The sequence below is a fragment of the Pollachius pollachius genome (assembly GCF_949987615.1).
Source record: "Pollachius pollachius genome assembly, chromosome: 19".
Classification (NCBI taxonomy): Eukaryota; Metazoa; Chordata; class Actinopteri; order Gadiformes; family Gadidae; genus Pollachius; species Pollachius pollachius.
The window spans coordinates 3,607,974-3,624,295 of NC_136952.1; the positions used below are offsets into that span (position 1 = coordinate 3,607,974).

The following is a 16,322-nucleotide window of genomic DNA, read 5'->3' on the forward strand; positions in this document are numbered from 1 at the left end:
GCGCTGGGCGCAAACCCGGCGGCACGATGGGATAGACGGGAACAAAACCCTTTGGTTCTCCAAGAAAAAAGAGAGACAAAGAGTGAAAGCGCCGAGAAAAGATGAGGAAGTTGTTGGTGGAGTCTGAGGTTGTGTTGTGGGACATTATGGTCTGCGGAGATGTAGTGTGTGGTGATGGGTGTGTCTGTGTATGGGGATGTTTGGGTGGTGGCAGGGGTGTGGGGGTTGTCATGACGTCATCTCTAGCAAAGCCGAGCGGAGGATGAGAATCGGTCGCATGTGTTTTTAACCTCAACTGCCCCACCCACCAACCCACACCACCCCCGGGTTCCACTTCCCATCTACTCTGCCCGACCGACCCCTTCCCCGTCTGCTCGCAGCCGGGGCGAGGGCGAACAAGACGGCCGCGGGGCTCGTTGAAAGTTGAACACACCGAACTGAAGGCGGTAACTGACTCCTCCAGTGTTTGAGCCCTCCCGGTCACGGCCCTAATTTACCCGGACCCCATGAAAGTTTAATGGAGGGGCTTCGGCTGCCAGGCCTCTGCCCTCTTTCGAAACCCTCCTGAAAGCCCCCCCCGTCTCCCGGAACCCCCGCCAAGGCAAGTCGACTGTGTCATCCTCTTTCTGACAAATGGCCAGGGACGATGTGGAAATGGAGGTACAGTACGCTGCTGGGGAAAGCGGGACAGCTCTGTGTGTGTGTGTGTGTGTGTGTGTGTGTGTGAGACACATTCAGGTCCCAACATGGCCAGGGGGATACATTTCTCCAAAGACGAGAACGATTCTGCCCCCTCTATCTCGATGCCTCACCGCGGAGCCCCTCTAGCTCTCAACCCCACCCTGACGGCTTCGCCACCCGAAGCAGTGTTGGCCTGCGTCGCGCAGCAGATTTTTAGCTGGAGGTGCTCTACCACCAAACAGATCTTCTCCCAGTCCTCTAAGGGAGGAAGAGGAGGAGGAGGGGGAAGGAGGAGGAGGGGGGTGTTTTGGCGTGGACGGCCTCCCCCATGTGTTTATATATATTTATGTTGGCCCCTCGCGCCGTGTCTTGTATTATTCATGTCCCGGGGAGCTGCAGGGGGTAGGCCTGTGTGTCGGAGGCTGAGCCAGACATGCGGCGCTGGCTTTTTCCCCATGAAGACGCTCACCAGAAAAACAGACGTGTCAGAGACTGCTGAAGAGATGAATTTGATATCTTATTATTGTTCTCTCCCCTCGCTGCTCCAGCCTGTGTGGACAGGGGTGGGGGGAGAGGTGGTGGTACGGCTGACGGGTTGCGTAATGCTGCTGCAGCGGTCTCTCCTCTTTGTGTTTTTGTTTTTAGCACCGCAGCGCCAGGCAGAGCCGACGTGTTTGTTGTCACTATTACTGTTTTTGTTCGAAAGCCGTAAGGTGCAGAGAATATGACACTCTGTAGGTCACTGATGAAATCCTAGACACGGTGATGAAATCGGTGAAGAGGTGTGTGTGTGTGTGTGTGTGTGTGTGTGTGTGTGTGTGTGTGTGTGTGTGTGTGTGTGTGTGTGTGTGTGTGTGTGTGTGTGTGTGTGTGTGTGTGTGTGTGTGTGTGTGTGTGCGCGCACGTGCCTCTGTGTCTTGTTAAAACAGACTCCCAGGGGTAGGGAGGTGAATAAACAGAACTGATGGATATCAGCTCGTACACACAAGGTCTTCCAGTTGAGGAAACTCAACTTTTCTTTTTTCAAGTTTCAACCTCTCAGGCTAATTATAGCCGATAAGAATTGAATTACCAAATTATTTTGAATTATTCCCCCTTCAGTTAATGTTTATTTTGACCTACTTTTCTGAAAGAGCTCAATTATATGATTCCATATTCTCTGGAATAATGAAAAGCAAGCTCTGCTCTGTTCACAATAGTTTCCATTTTGGACTTGATGATTAGATGTTTTCTCGCGGTATAATTCAGGGCTCATTGTACCCACGGCAAACGGAGAATGCTACAGTTGCATAACCGCGAATAAAGCAAGCGTCTATGTTTGTGATGCTGACTCAATGCTTCCATCAGTGCCCCGTATCTTTATTGTCTCGCTGTCGGTTGCCTTGACGAGATTGAATGTGTTAATTAACAAATTCTTTGGTTAATGCATTTGCGCTGTTTCATTGTATACTCGTCCAATCAGATGCTGTGTTGATATCGGGTCATACGACGCCAGCCTTATCTGTGAGCGTCCACTGTGTCCAGCAGGGGAGGCTGTTACTATCCTTGGTTTGGAGTCTCGGACCGTATCGTCTTCATCTGCTCTGCAAGCCGCACTGAGTGGATTAAGTCTGAAGTCCTGAGGGTGCCAGATAGGGAGAACACCCACGTGGTCCTAAACCTGGCCCTTCTTGTTCCTCTTAAGGTGTCTGTGTGTCGCCCTGAGTGTGATGTAACGTAGGGGCTAGTAGAAGGGGCTTGTGGATGTGGTAAGCCTGTGAGTTAAGCCTTGGGGCCCAGGAAGGGGCTTAGCAAAGGGGCTTCTACCTTTTATAGAGTGACTGACTTGTTGTCTTGCGCGGGTTAAAGCAAGGTTTCCCTATGTTTCTAATCCCCCCCCCCCCCCCCGATCCCCCAAACATAACACAGAGAGATCTCCCCCAGCCAATGGCGTGGAAGCATTCCATCGGATTAGCGCCACCCGCCGTAACGCAATTGTCCTTTACTAAACACTCTACAGTACACCGGCCTACACATACTACACCACCCTACACATACTACACCACCCTACACATACTACACCACCCTACACATACTACACCACCCTACACATACTACACCAGCCATACTACACCGCCCCCTGGCTTCATTCCCCCCTCTGACTGGCTTCCCTGCGGCCGTTCACATAATGGACCCCGAACCTGACCTTTGACAAGGTGTGTACTTTTTATTCATAGTTTGTGTTGTTGTGTGTACATCTTCTGGCGTGTTTGTGGTGCGTTTGTCATGTTCCTGTTTCCACGCGCTCCTCCCGAGGTGCTATTGTTTCGAGGGCTGAATAATTTAGACCGGCACGGCCGCGGGGTGCTACATGATAGCCCCGCTGCATATGAGTCGGCTGGGGTGGGGGTGGGGGAGAAACGATGAAACAAACGTACATCTGCAGATCAGGTATAAGCACGGGGGGGGGGGCGGCGCACTTTGCCTTTTCACCTCCGCCGGCCACGCCTCCCTTTTCCAATTAGTGCCGAACCCCGGGGTGAAACCGGAGAACGGAAAGGCAACGCCGGGCGTCTGTTCCGTCGCTGCCCCCCCTTGTTAAGGCAGTCCTAGTCTGCCGTTGTTTTCTCCACGGATGCACAACTCGGGCGCTCAGGGCCGCTGTGGTCTGGACCGGAGCGGACGCCTTCAGCACCTCGACGCGGCCGCCGCCACTCGCTGCCACCACTGCGGCACGATTGCGGCGCGAAGGAACTCGGTCGGGCCGGGCGGGGGCGATGGCGGCGGGGTGTGGGTCAGGCACCCCGAGGAGTTCGCCGTGGCCAAAGAGGACCCGTACGCCGCCGGCGGCGGCAGTGGCGTGTCGGTCTACGGCCGGCCTCAGCCGGTGAGGCACGGCGCTGCCGCTCAGATGCTGCCGAGGAAGAACTCGGTGCCGGAGATGAGGAGCAGCCTGTGCCACGCCGAGGCGATGGCCGACTGGGTCCCGGCGCCCGCCAAGGATTACTACCAGTCCGCCGTGAGCCTGAGCCAGCCACCCGAGGAGCCCGGCTTTTATAGGCCCGGCCAGCACCTGCTCAGCAGATCAGCCTCGCATTACGGGCCAGGTGCGGCGGTGGGGGCGAGGCCTGGGTGGAATCAAGGGCAACTCGCCACGGCCCCCTCCACGTTAGGAGCCGGAGCTCCTCCCCCTCCCCCTCCCCCTCCCCCTCCTCCCCCCCCTCCTCCCCCTCCCCCTTCCGCCCTCGAGCTGAGCCGCCTGTACAGAGAGTCCCTGGGCTCCGGGCTGATCCCAGACGCGCGCCACCTCTCAGGCAGCTCACCCGCTCCCTCAGTGCACGGCGGACATCCCTCCTTCCCCGTCGTCTACGCCTGCGTCGGCCCGCCGTCGTCCCTGTCTCTGTCGGCCCGGCAGCAGCAGCAGCAGCACTACAGCGAGCTCGGGGGCCCGCCGCCGGACCCTGGCCACCCCGTCGCCGGCAGCCTCGCGTTGGACGCGGCCTCTCAGGGAATGGACGGAGCCCTGCAGCGCGCCTACGGGGCGGTGGCCTCCCAGAGGCTCCCGTACGACCCCAACTACGACCCCAGCCAGGCCATGATGGCGGCCACGGCGGGCATGATGGCGGGCATGCCCATGCCCAGCAGCGGCGGCGGCGCCGACCCCAAGCGCATGGTGGACCAGGGGTTCCTGGCCTTCCTGCGGGGCGAGGGCCTGGCGGAGAGCACCATCACCCTGCTGCTGCAGCAGGGCTTCGACTCCACCGGCATGCTGGGCATGATGGAGGAGCACGACGTCCGCTCGGTCACGCCCAACCTGGGCCAGGCGCGCGTGCTGTCCCGCGCCGTGATGAGCTGCAAGGCGGGCGGCGGGCAGATGGCGGCGCGGCCGCGCTCCAACAGCTTCAGCCACCGCGACATGTACCTGCAGAACCAGGGGCTGACCATGGACAGCGGGCTGATGCAGCAGCAGCAGCAGCAGCAGCAGCAGCTGCAGCAGCCCCACGCCATGCAGGCCATCTCCCCCCGGATGGGCGAGTTCCTGGGCCGGAGACCCAACAGCGCCCCGTCCCAGCACCTGCTGGAGACCACGACCTACGGCTCCCAGCGGCCCCTGACCAACGCCGCGTATCCCATGAGCCCCGGGCCGTACGGGAACGCCGTGTCCCTGGCGAGGCCCCTGTACAACGTCCACACGGGCCTCTCCATGTCCGCCATGGGACAGCAGGCCCCCGCGGTCCCGGGGGCCCCCTGCGCGCCCAAGACATTCTCCGGGTCCTACTCGCCGATGGAGCTGATGAAGAGGGCCCCCAACATGGCGCCCTTGTCGCCCAACATGGCGGCCCCCAGCCCAATGCACAGCCCCCAGCTGCTACGCAAGGGCATGACCGGGGCCCCCGACCCTACGTCGGCCCCCATGGCCACCGGCCCCACTATGCAGGGGCAGACCTTCAACAAGATGATGGGACGACGTACCGGGCCGCCCGTCATAGTCTCCACCATGATCACAACGCCGGATACAAGTAACCTACAGTCCTCTCTCTAGCCCTCGCCCACTTCCCTTTGTCCTTTCCTTTGTCCTTTCCTCCATCCTTCAGTGGCCGCTAGTGTGGCCTTGCCTCGTTGGTGCGTTTGATCTTCCTGAAGTACCTAAAGCTTTTTATTTCGGGCTTTAAAAGATTAGGGTGCAGTAAAAAGGTGAGGTTGATGCTACCGTTGGTTTTACCACTTATCTCGTTTTTGATATTTGTCTTAATTGAGTAGACCCAGACTATGTAAATGAGTATCATGCATCAGAGTTGAGTGGATTAATATGACGATGTGTGATGTGAAATGATTTGACTATTTAAAACGTGTTCTAAAGTGGAGTAGAGTTGAGAAGTGATCTGTTGGCTCCGTTAGAATATATTCACTGTGAAAGGCACTTTCCTAAGCTCAGCAAGTTTTCAACTCTATTTTCTATACTCTATATAGCTTCATTCATGGGCTCAATTCCATTTCTTCTGGTGTGTAGGGCGTAGTTAATCTTGTACATTCTTTTGTTTACTAAATCGTGTTGATATTTTCCTTTAGTTTGAAAGAGACGTTTCCAAACCAAAATACAGTGTAGTGCTTCAAGGCTATAAATGTTGAAGAATGAACATTAATTCACAGTAAGTAAATGTCAAACTGCTTCCCATTGGCTTTCTATCCAGGATGGAATGGCTTGTTTGTACAGCTATGTTCACTCTCTGTTTTACACCGCTCTCTGCTAATCAGGGGCTTAATGGCATCCAAGCCAATTACGATAATCGGATGTATTTGTGTTTGGCTATAACCGGCCGCAGCCTTACACACAGTCTGTTGACTGCGACGCAAAGGCTGTGAAGTGGTTTTTAAAACGCACAGGCGCACATCTTGGCCCTCATTGACAGTTTCTTCATGTAGACATCTTGAGCGTAATCCCCGAGTCGGTTTGACACGACAGCCGATATATGGAGACGAATTTCCTTCAAATCGAAATTATAATTTATATTAATGTCCTCCTCTATTCGGTTGTACGCCCTTAGCAAGCGTTTTCTAACAGACTTGTTTAATGAAGCTGCATGGGTTGGAAGTCCGTCATGGCTTCGGGTATTCCGATGCATTTATTCGCATGGCGTTTGAGTGGCAGCAGTGACCATGAGGATATGGTTTCAGTGTCAGAGACGCATGTTGGAGGTTCCTGCGGCCTCACAGACGACCATCCTTTTAAATTGGCCGCTTATCTTTCTGTCTCTGCTTAATGCTGTGTTTGTGCTGGAGCTCTGCTTGATGTGTGTGCTATGGCCGTTCTCCTCTTCAGTCACCAGGACGGTTTATTTCATGTATTACTCTTCTGGGTGTCGTCCAAACAGTCTGGCGGCTCGCAATGTTTCGTTCTTCCAGCTTAGGCTCCGTCCTCTTGTTGAAATGAGATGAAATAGGCTGAATACAGGGCGAGAGTCCCCTCCTCCCCAACCGGTGCGCAGTCTACTCCCCTGATGATGATGAGAGGCAGTCCATTAAACGTCCTAATGATGCTGTTGGCCATGCGAGCCTGCCTTACGAAGCTGTGGACGGCTCTCTCTCACTGTCTCTACCTCTGCTAAAGACAAAGATTAAGGTTATTTGGGGGGGGGTGTATAGCTGATTAAGGTAAATCCAACGCCATGATACAACTCTTTGCTACCATAGCTGCTGGTGCGCTTCTGTATGTGTCTTAGGGGATCGTGAAATGGTATATGCATTGAAAAGACGATCCCTTGGGATCTTGTTTTCCAAGGGGGTCGTAGGGATGGATGCACCATACGAGAACGAAAAAACTGAAATGCATAGAAACACAAACACAACGTACACAATAGTCCACGCTCACACACTTCCAGATTCCACCTGGTCTACCCCTGCCCCCCCAGGGGCGGCGTGTGGCTCAGGAGGTAGAGCGGCTTGGCCGTCAACCAGAAGGTTGCTAGTTCGATCCCCGGCTCCTCCTAGTGTCAAGGTGTCCCTGAGCGAGACACCTCACCCTAACGGCTCCCGATGAGCTGGCTGTCCCCATTGAATGGTTGACTCCGCCGCCGGTGTGTCAATGTGGAATGGGGTGAATGACGGATAATATTGTGAAGTGCTTTGGGTGGCCACTGGTTAGAACAGTGCTGTTTAAATGCAGTCCATTTACCGTTTCACAGCCAACCCCAGCAGCCTTGGTGGGGAGGGTTTGGGCTTCTGGTGGAACCGGCCGTCTGTTTGTTGACGTTTTTTTTCCATTTCGTGGTTTGTTTAAACGCTGAGAGCCCGTGCAGCTCTTCAGGATCAGAGCGGCGAGTTTAACATTGTTCCCGCACACAAAAACTTGTTCATTTGCATGGCGATGACATTCGTTGCCGGGGTAATTTCACCGTATAATGGCCGAGTGGCCTTTCCCTTTTTTTTTCCTTTTTCTTTTTGGAGGATTCACAAAGCGTACTCCTTAATTGTGCGTTGCTAGGCAACCCTGGGTTTTTGGTGGTAATCAGAGGGCGACAATCTCCACGTTTAAGGCAGGAGAGGGGACGGTGGGGGTGACGTGGACGGTGCATTGTTTATTCAGGGGGTTTTGTGCTTTCCTTTTTGTTCTGGAAATGGCTCGCTTGCAGTTTGTAGGTAGGGACGATCGGAGGGATGTCTTAGGATGACGTTGCTATTGGCACTTCATGAAAACAACCCTCTTCGTTTCACTCTTATTGCTTCTTTCTCTTTCTCTTTCTTTTCTTTCTCTTTCTCTTTCTTTCTCTCTCTTTCCCCCTGTCTCTCTGTCTCTGTCCCTCTCTGTCTAACTCCTTCACCGGTTCTCTCTCTCTCTCTCTCTGTGTCTCTCTCTTGCTCTGTCTCGATTTTGTGTGTGTGTGTGTGTGTGCGTGTGTGTGTGTGTGTGTGTGTGGCTGGGGAGTTGCTTCTCATTTTGGTGAAATGTTCTCCAGTGGCTCCTTGAGAAGCTTTCTGATGACACACGTGTAATAAGAGTGTAAGTATGATATAAATCAGTACAAAACGCACACGCCTCTTGGGTGCAAAAAAGTCTGAGTCTGGCAAATATATAATGTCTTCTTCCATTTGCTAGCTGAAAGCGGCACATCTGCTAGCTGAATGCAGAACGATCACTAGCTAAACGCAGCACATCAGCTTGCTGAATGCAGCACATCCGCTAGCTGAACGCAGAACGATCACTAGCTAAACGCAGCACATCAGCTAGCTGAATGCAGCACATCCGTTAGCTAAACGCAGCACATCAGCTAGCTGAATGCAGCACATCCGTTAGCTAAACGCAGCACGTCCGTTAGCTGAACGCAGAACGGTTCGCTAGCTAAACGCAGCACAGTCGCTTGCTAAACGCTGCACGGTCGCTAGCTAGATGCAGCACATCCGTTAGCTGAACGCAGCACGGTCGCTAGCTGAACGCAGCACGTCATCTTCCAGCTCAACCTAGCGTATCTCTGCTAGCCGTACACAACACATCCGCTAGCTGAATGCAGCACATCCGTTAGCTAAACGCAGCACGTCCGTTAGCTGAACGCAGAACGGTTCGCTAGCTAAACGCAGCACAGTCGCTTGCTAAACGCTGCACGGTCGCTAGCTAGATGCAGCACATCCGTTAGCTGAACGCAGCACGGTCGCTAGCTGAACGCAGCACGTCATCTTCCAGCTCAACCTAGCGTATCTCTGCTAGCCGAACACAACACATCCGCTAGCTGAAGGCAGCACGGCCTGCTAGCCGAATTCGGCGCTTGTCGCTGACTGAAGCTGAAGGGCAGGTGGGAGGGCCACCGCGCCCCGCCCGCCCGCCTCCGCGGGTGCACGGCTCTTGGTTGGCTTAAGTCAGTACTTAGCATTAGCAAAGGCCGTTAAATGGTTGAGCCCTGCGCGGCTGCCCCAGTCCCCCATCCCTCCGTTCCACCGGCTGAGCGCCTCGCGCCCGCACTCCCGACCGGCCGGCCATGGAGTTGTCAGTCAGCAGCATGCAGCAGCAGCAGCAAGGCAGCAGCACAGGTGGGTGAAGCCCTTGGCTCCGTCACTCCCCAGGGCGGAGGTAGGGGGGGGGGGGGGGGAGGGGGTGGAGCTAACGATGACGGCGTCAGGGGGGCTTTGCTGGCGTGACCAGGTGAGATTAGCAGGTGGATTGGAGGGAGTGGCTTGAGTGTCGGGGCCGGCACGAGTATTTATAACTTGAGGGAGGGGTGGAGGGGTAGGGGGATAGAGGGGGATGCGGGGGAAGGGATTTCACTTCGTTCTTCACTTCCTTCCTTTTTCCCTTCCTTCCTTGCTCCCTTCCTTCCTTTGTATGACTGGATTGGAAGTCCCCCTTTAAAGGATACTGTTACTGTTGTGTGTTTTTATGAGTGGCGGTTGGTTAGTACGTGATGCGTTGTTCTGCCGTGAGATTATGGTCGTCTTGTTGACTATTTTGGTATTATTCATCCCTGCGCGCATACGGAAGGACGTCCATGACTATGTCTCTACCTCTGTATCTTCCGCTCGGGCTCTCTCTCTTTCTCTCTGTCTCTGTCTCTCTCTGTCTCTGTCTCTCTCTGTCTCTGTCTCTCTCTCTCTGTCTCTCTGTCTCTCTGTCTGTCTCTGTCTCTCTCTCTGTCTCTCTCTCTCTCTCTCTGTGTCTCTCTCTCTCTCTCTCTGTCTCTCTCTCTGTCTCTCTCTCTCTCTGTGTCTCTCTCTCTCTCTCTCTCTCTCTCTCTCTCTCTCTCTCTCTCTCTCTCTCTCTCTCTCTCTCTCTCTCTCTCTCTCTCTCTCTCTCTCTCTCTCTGTGTCTCTCTCTTCGGTATCTCGCTGTCTCTTTCTTCACTCTCTCTCTCTCTCTCTCTCTCTCTCGCTCTCCTATTTGTCAGTCGTCCACCATGTTTCACGTCAGTCACAAAACACGCGCCGGGCTCATTATCTTGTCAGGCGTCTTTTGTTCCCGTCACGCTAATTTGTTTTGTTTTGTTTGCATTTGTGCGTGTGGGGTTGTCATGTGTGCACCATACCAATGTACGCGATTCGGCACCCACATGTAGCAGGGTGCTGTCCAGCCGCAGCGTAACCGAGGCGACCACAGACATGGCCCCCTAGGGTGCAAAGTGTGCACCCTAGGGGGCCATGTCTGTGGTCGCCTCCCCCCCCCCCCCCCCCCCCCCCCAATGTCGTTTTCGGGTTTACAGGAAGTTGTCCTGACACTTCTGGTTGGGCGCTTGTCTACTTGTGACTGAGCAACAGCCCCCCCCCCCCCCCCCAGGGTGCTGTCCACTCACCATGACAGATGGACACGGGAACAAGACCCCGCGGTGTCCTCTCTGAGCAGCAGCGCTCGGTCTGTACTGTCAGAGTACCTGCCACTTATTTATTGCATCGGGGGGGTAGGAGGGACCTTTATTGTGAAGGACCAATAGGATTAATGTTACCTGTCCAGGAATAGGCCGGCGACTTAGAATGGGACAATCCTGCCGGCCATCTGCTGTGTGTGTGTGTGTGTGTGTGTGTGTGTGTGTGTGTGTGTGTGTGTGTGTGTGTGTGTGTGTGTGTGTGTGTGTGTGTGTGTGTGTGTGTGTGTTGCACTCCTGCTAATCCTGCAGATATGTAGCAGTGGCGACCATATGGGCGGTCATTTGTCTTTTTCATCCCAGATACTTTACACACACACACACACACACACACACACACACACACACACACACACACACACACACACACACACACACACACACACACACACACACACACACACACACGTGGGGGTGTGTATCCTTACAGAGTTAAGTTACTGTCCCTACCAGCTTTGCTCCACTAGCCCTGCTATGCTTCAAGTCCCACGGGTTTATTCTGAGCTTCGAAAGTCTGCGTTCTTCTTGGCGAGATTTTTGTTCGCCGACCACACGAAACACATCTTCAAGATGGACCCTCTCAGAGTTAAGATCTCTGGATCTCAAACCACCTCACCATTGTTGTGAATGAGTATTCTACTCTTTGATTGGTTTCCCTCTGCGTCATGCAAATGAGAGAAACGTCAAGGTGTAAATAAAGGTTTGAATGAATGAATGGGTAGACCGACACCCCCATCCTTTTGCACACACTGTGCCTTGTCATGTGAATTGTGTGAAACACACACACGCGCGCGCACACACACACACACACACACGTTCTCCCCTGCTAAATCTTACAAATCACATCCGGCCACTTTAACGTCGCCTTAAATTGTGGTGCCAAGCGTATTTTGAACTCTGGCGAGAACAAACCTTTGCTTTTAATACTTCGGTCCTTCCAGGAACAAAACGGGGTGGTTTGTAGTTCTTCCTCCCAGCAGTCATTAAGACCGTACCCCTCGGCCCTTCAGAACTCCCCCCTTTAGTCGAGGGATTAAAGAGCTGAGTGAAGCGAGCCAAACTCGTAGTGGGAGCCCGCAATGAGCAACAGCTGGCCGCACCCTGCCTACGACAGCCAGTGTGTGTGTGTGTGTGTGTGTGTGTGTTCGTGTGCGTCAGTGTGTACATGTGTGTTCATTCACTGGATTTGACCCCTCTGTAGAGCAGACTTTTTTTCTTTCGACTATTTCCTTCTTATAATATATTTTAAAAACTGCTCAGTTTAGTTCGCTTCCTGTTTAATATTGTAGTAGTACAGTATGGTACTCGTATAGCTTACCCTGTATTGAAGTATTGGATGCTGTACACGTAGTTCTTACGAAGTCCCTAGAGGTAAACATTTGCAATTGAGCAACCTGTGTGTGTGTGTGTGTGTGTGTGTGTGTGTGTGTGTGTGTGTGTGTGTGTGTGTGTGTGTGTGTGTGTGTGTGTGTGTGTGTGTGTGTGTGTGTGTGTGTGTGTGTGTCTTGGTAGTACACTACACTACCCATGTGCACCACTCTTGTTGGGCCTGGTGTTGAGTAACCTTCTGTCGTGTTTTCCCTGCTTATTTCCTCCATGGCCGTTTCTGATGCACGCTCGCCCTTAATTATCTATTTACTCGCCCACGTCGGTGAAGTGGCGAGGGGGGGGGGGTGGTTGGTGTTTGGTTCTCGACGTTCTCAATGAGTTAATTCTACTTTTAAATAAAGGGACAGACATCTGCCTCGACACACACACCTCTGCACAACCCCGGACCTTCCTCCCTCCTCCCTCCTCTTTCTCCCTTTCAGTGGTGGGCAAGGCAGGCTGAATTATTCATCAGTGTGAAATGAAAAAGCTCATGGATATTGAATATCCCTCTGAAGTGGTGGCCAACCTTTCTTCTTCTGTCCCCCTCCTCCTCCTCCTCCTCCTCCTCCTCCTCCTCCATCCCTGAAGCCCCCGGCCCCCCCTCCCCTACTCTTTTGCACCGAACCAAGAAGAAAAGGACGAGAGAGAGAGAGAGAGAGAGAGAGAGAGAGAGCTAAAGACTGTGAGAGAGAGAGAGAGAGAGAGAGAGAGAGAGAGAGAGAGAGAGCTAAAGACTGTGTGCTTGAGAGCCAGAGGGGGAGAGGGAGAGAGAGAGAGCTAAAGACTGTGTGCTTGAGAGAGAGAGAGCCAGAGAGTAAGAGAGAAAGACACAGAGAGAGAGAGAGACAGACAGAGAGAGAGAGAGAGATTGACAACCCTGTCAAAGGTTAACTGAATGCTTTACCTTGCACACTTCTTTACAGCTATTCCGCTGGGGAAGGGGGGGGGGCTAGGCATTGCTTTTAAGGAATTGGGAGGGAGGGGAGGGGGGGGGGAGCTGGTAGATAAGTGGGAGACAGGACTTTAAAGTGAGATGAAAAGACTTGAATACGCCTCTCTCTATCACATCCAATATTGGCTTTCGGGGGACTTTCTGAAAATGCTTTCATTTCCAATTTGCTCAGAGGTCAGAGTCTTTCCCACCGCGGGCGTCTAAATGGGATGTGGCGGATGCCTCCCAGTTTAACCCCCCAGTCCGGGCTGCTTATGCACCATATCAACCGTTTGGAGACGGGGCCCAATAGGCTTCGGTTTGTGGTGCGGTCGCAGCGGCCTGGTGCCCTGAGCACCAGATGAAACCGGTCGAACTGAGGAGGAAAGCGTTTACAGTGGTGAGGAACCCAGACTCCAGCAAACCGAATCCTTGCAGGCAGGGTTGGGATTACAGGTGTGTGTGTGTGTGTGTGTGTGTGAATGTGTGTGTAGCATCTACAGTAGCTGCTATCATTGCTTTACACGGGGAATGGGTTAGCCTAGCGATTGTAATACTTGCGCTTGGTTCTATGAACATCTTTACTGTAGCGACAGCGATATATTGTACTTATTGTAACAAATGCACTTATTGTAAGTCACTTTGGATAAAAGCGTCTGCTAAATGCCCTAAATGTAAGTGTGTGTGTGTGTGTGTGTGTGTGTGTGTGTGTGTGTGTGTGTGTGTGTGTGTGTGTGTGTGTGTGTGTGTGTGTGTGTGTGTTTAATACGGTCTGCTGGCTGGGAAGGCCGGGGCTGATGGGGTAGAATTTATGATGACGAAAATGGGCCGCTTTCTTGTACTTTTTGTTCGGCCAAAAATGAAAATGGTGGTTAAGTGGACACCTCAGAGAGAGAGGGGGGGGAGAGAGATAGAAAGGACCTGGGTTCCCACTGGGTTTATCATAATGGAGCCCAGCTGGGCCCCAGCTGACAACCTAATAGCCGTGTGTGTGTGTGTGTGTGTGTGTGTGTGTGTGTGTGTGTGTGTGTGTGTGTGTGTGTGTGTGTGTGTGTGTGTGTGTGTGTGTGTGTGTGTGTGTGTGTGTGTGTGTGTGTGTGTGTGTGTGTGTCCAGTATATGGCTCCTGGCAGCTACGATGTTCAGGGGGAGGGGGGTTGTTGGGGGAGGAGCTAGGAGGCTGGGGGCGGAGCTAAGATGTTGGAGGAGCGTTGGGGGGGGGGAAGAGTAGTCCTACACATCTGGAGGACTGGCTCACCTCCCCACACACACACACATCAACGCACACATCAACCACCAAATCTAATGAACAACTCCTTAATTTCACAATCTATCAGCGCCTGTACAAGTGTGTGTTTGTGTGCGCGAGAATGGGACATAAAAGTAGAGTGATTTTTGGGGTTAGGGTTTTGTGTGTGTGTGTGTGTATGCATGTGTGTGCATGTTGGTAGTATTGTGTGTGTGTGTGTGCATATAAATGCCTTTTGAATTAATTTACTTACACTGAGTGAACACACAGAATTCCACACACACATGCATGCTAGCCACACACAGACACACACCTCTTCTCTGAGCATACGTCTCCCAGCCATACCGAGTGTTGGGTGAACAACCCCCCCTCACGGTTTCCTCAGGTGCCTATGGACGCTTTAGCTAGCAGCAGGCTAACCCATCCAGCTAGCTCGAGGCTGTGAGCTGAAGTAAAGACCGACGGTCCGCCTAGCTTATCGCTCCACCTGTACTCCCAGTGGCCCGAGCTGACGCTTCTTACACTCATAATGACACTGGGTGTATAATTAGCCTGGCTAAGAGCAGGGAGGGGGGCAGGGGAGGGGGGCTACCGCTAAATGCTAAAGCCGCTCGGACAGCTCTGAGTCTCTCTCTCTCTCTCTCTCTCTCTCTCTCTCTCTCTCTCTCTCTCTCTCTCTCTCTCTCTCTCTCTCTCTCTCGGTGGGTTCATAGGTCAAGGCTCACAGGGAGAAAGGACTGCTCTGCGTCTGGCAATGTGGGGGCTAAGTGTGTAGACCTGGTGGAAGGGGGTTGGGCTAGGGTTGTAGTTGTAGTGTTTGTGTATTATAGTGTGTGTGTGTGGTGATCCTATGAATATGCATGAGTGTGTGCGTCAACTCACACGTCCCATTTTCTTCCTCTAATATACAACCACCTCGCATACCTGAATCACCTCTGTTCCTCAGGCTGTGATCATCTCATATCTCCATATTGCTTTAAATGATCAAACACACACGCGTGTGCCTACACATATATACGCACAAACGCACGCACGCACACACACATACGGCTTATGTTATCAAGAAGATGAGGAGTGGCAGGCAAGTCATTGACGTTCTGCCTTTCTTCACTGAGCAAAGTTGAAGAGTCGTGGTGCCACGCGTATTTGATACACATACACAAATACACACACAAACGCACACTCTGCTGTGCAGTCAGTGATAATCAGTTTGGGCGTGTGACCGCAATGGGCCCTTTGTCTATTTGTTGCGCCTGTCACACACAGGTGTGTGTGTGTGTCCTTGTGTGTGTGTGTGTGTGTGTGTGTGTGTGTGTGTCCTTGTGTGTGTGTGTGTGTGTGTGTGGTAGCATTTTTTGAGTGTCTGGAAGGTTCCGGTCAAATTGTCATTCTAAACAGGCGGAACTTCAAGCACCCGCCTTCACCGCCAGTCACCAGGGCTTCAAGTCAATCAGTCTCTCTCCTCCTCTCCTCCTCTCGTCTCCTCCCCTCGTCTCCTCCCCTCATCTCCTTCTCTCCTCTTCTCTCGTCTCCTCCATTCCTTCTCACCTCATCTCTTCTCCTCTCCTTCACTCCTCTCTTCTCCTCTCCCCTCTACTCTCTTCTCCTTCTCACCTTATCTCCTCTCCTCTCTTCTCTTCTCTTCTCTCCTCCTCCTCCTCCTCCTCCTCCTCCTCTCTTTAAGGAAAAGGAAAAAAGGAACCCTACTGTCAATGTTTTTATTGGAGTGACTTGAATGTGACATTGTACTTCCGTGGCTGGGTGTGTGTGTTTTAGTGTGGTAGTGTGTGTGTGTGTGTGTGTGTGTGTGTGTGTGTGCGTGCGCATACGGTTTAGTGTGAGTGTGTTGTGGGGGGCTGGATTGAAAGTGGAAAACCAAAAAAGGAAACTGAATAATTGGTGAGTAAGGTGAGAGAGTGTGTGTGTGTGTGTGTGTGTGTGTGTGTGTGTGTGTGTGAGAAAGGGAGGGAGGGAGGGAGGGAGGGAACATCGGGGGGGCGGGGGGGAGTAGAAGGGGGCCAGGCGGTCTGCAATGCTGCGCCAGATTGGAAATAAAACCAAAAAAAAAGTGAGAGGGAGAGGGAGGAGGGTTAAAAAAAAGAGGGAGGAGGGAAATGGCGTGTGTGTTATTCCGCGCGCGCGTGTGTAAATGCGTATGTTTGTGTGTGTGTGTGTGTGCACGTGCATGTACGTGTGAGAGGCTGTGAAGCCAACCGCGCGCCTGCAGCTCCAGCGTCGGGTGCAGCCGCTTCTCATTTTATTTTGGGGAG

General features: G+C 53.0%; 1 protein-coding gene across 1 annotated transcript in view; it reads left to right on the forward strand.

Annotated features, from left to right (window-relative positions):
* Nucleotides 1-3,295: 3,295 nt before the first annotated feature.
* Nucleotides 3,296-16,322, forward strand: part of LOC307090203 (uncharacterized protein) — a gene marked incomplete at its 5' end in the record, with an annotated part of 36,070 nt that continues 23,043 nt past the window's right edge. Inside the window, 2 exons of the mRNA XM_079756776.1 lie at nt 3,296-3,775; nt 3,911-5,180. Of these exons, the coding sequence (XP_079612902.1) occupies nt 3,296-3,775; nt 3,911-5,180 (1,750 nt within the window). The remainder of the gene's footprint in view (nt 3,776-3,910; nt 5,181-16,322) is intronic.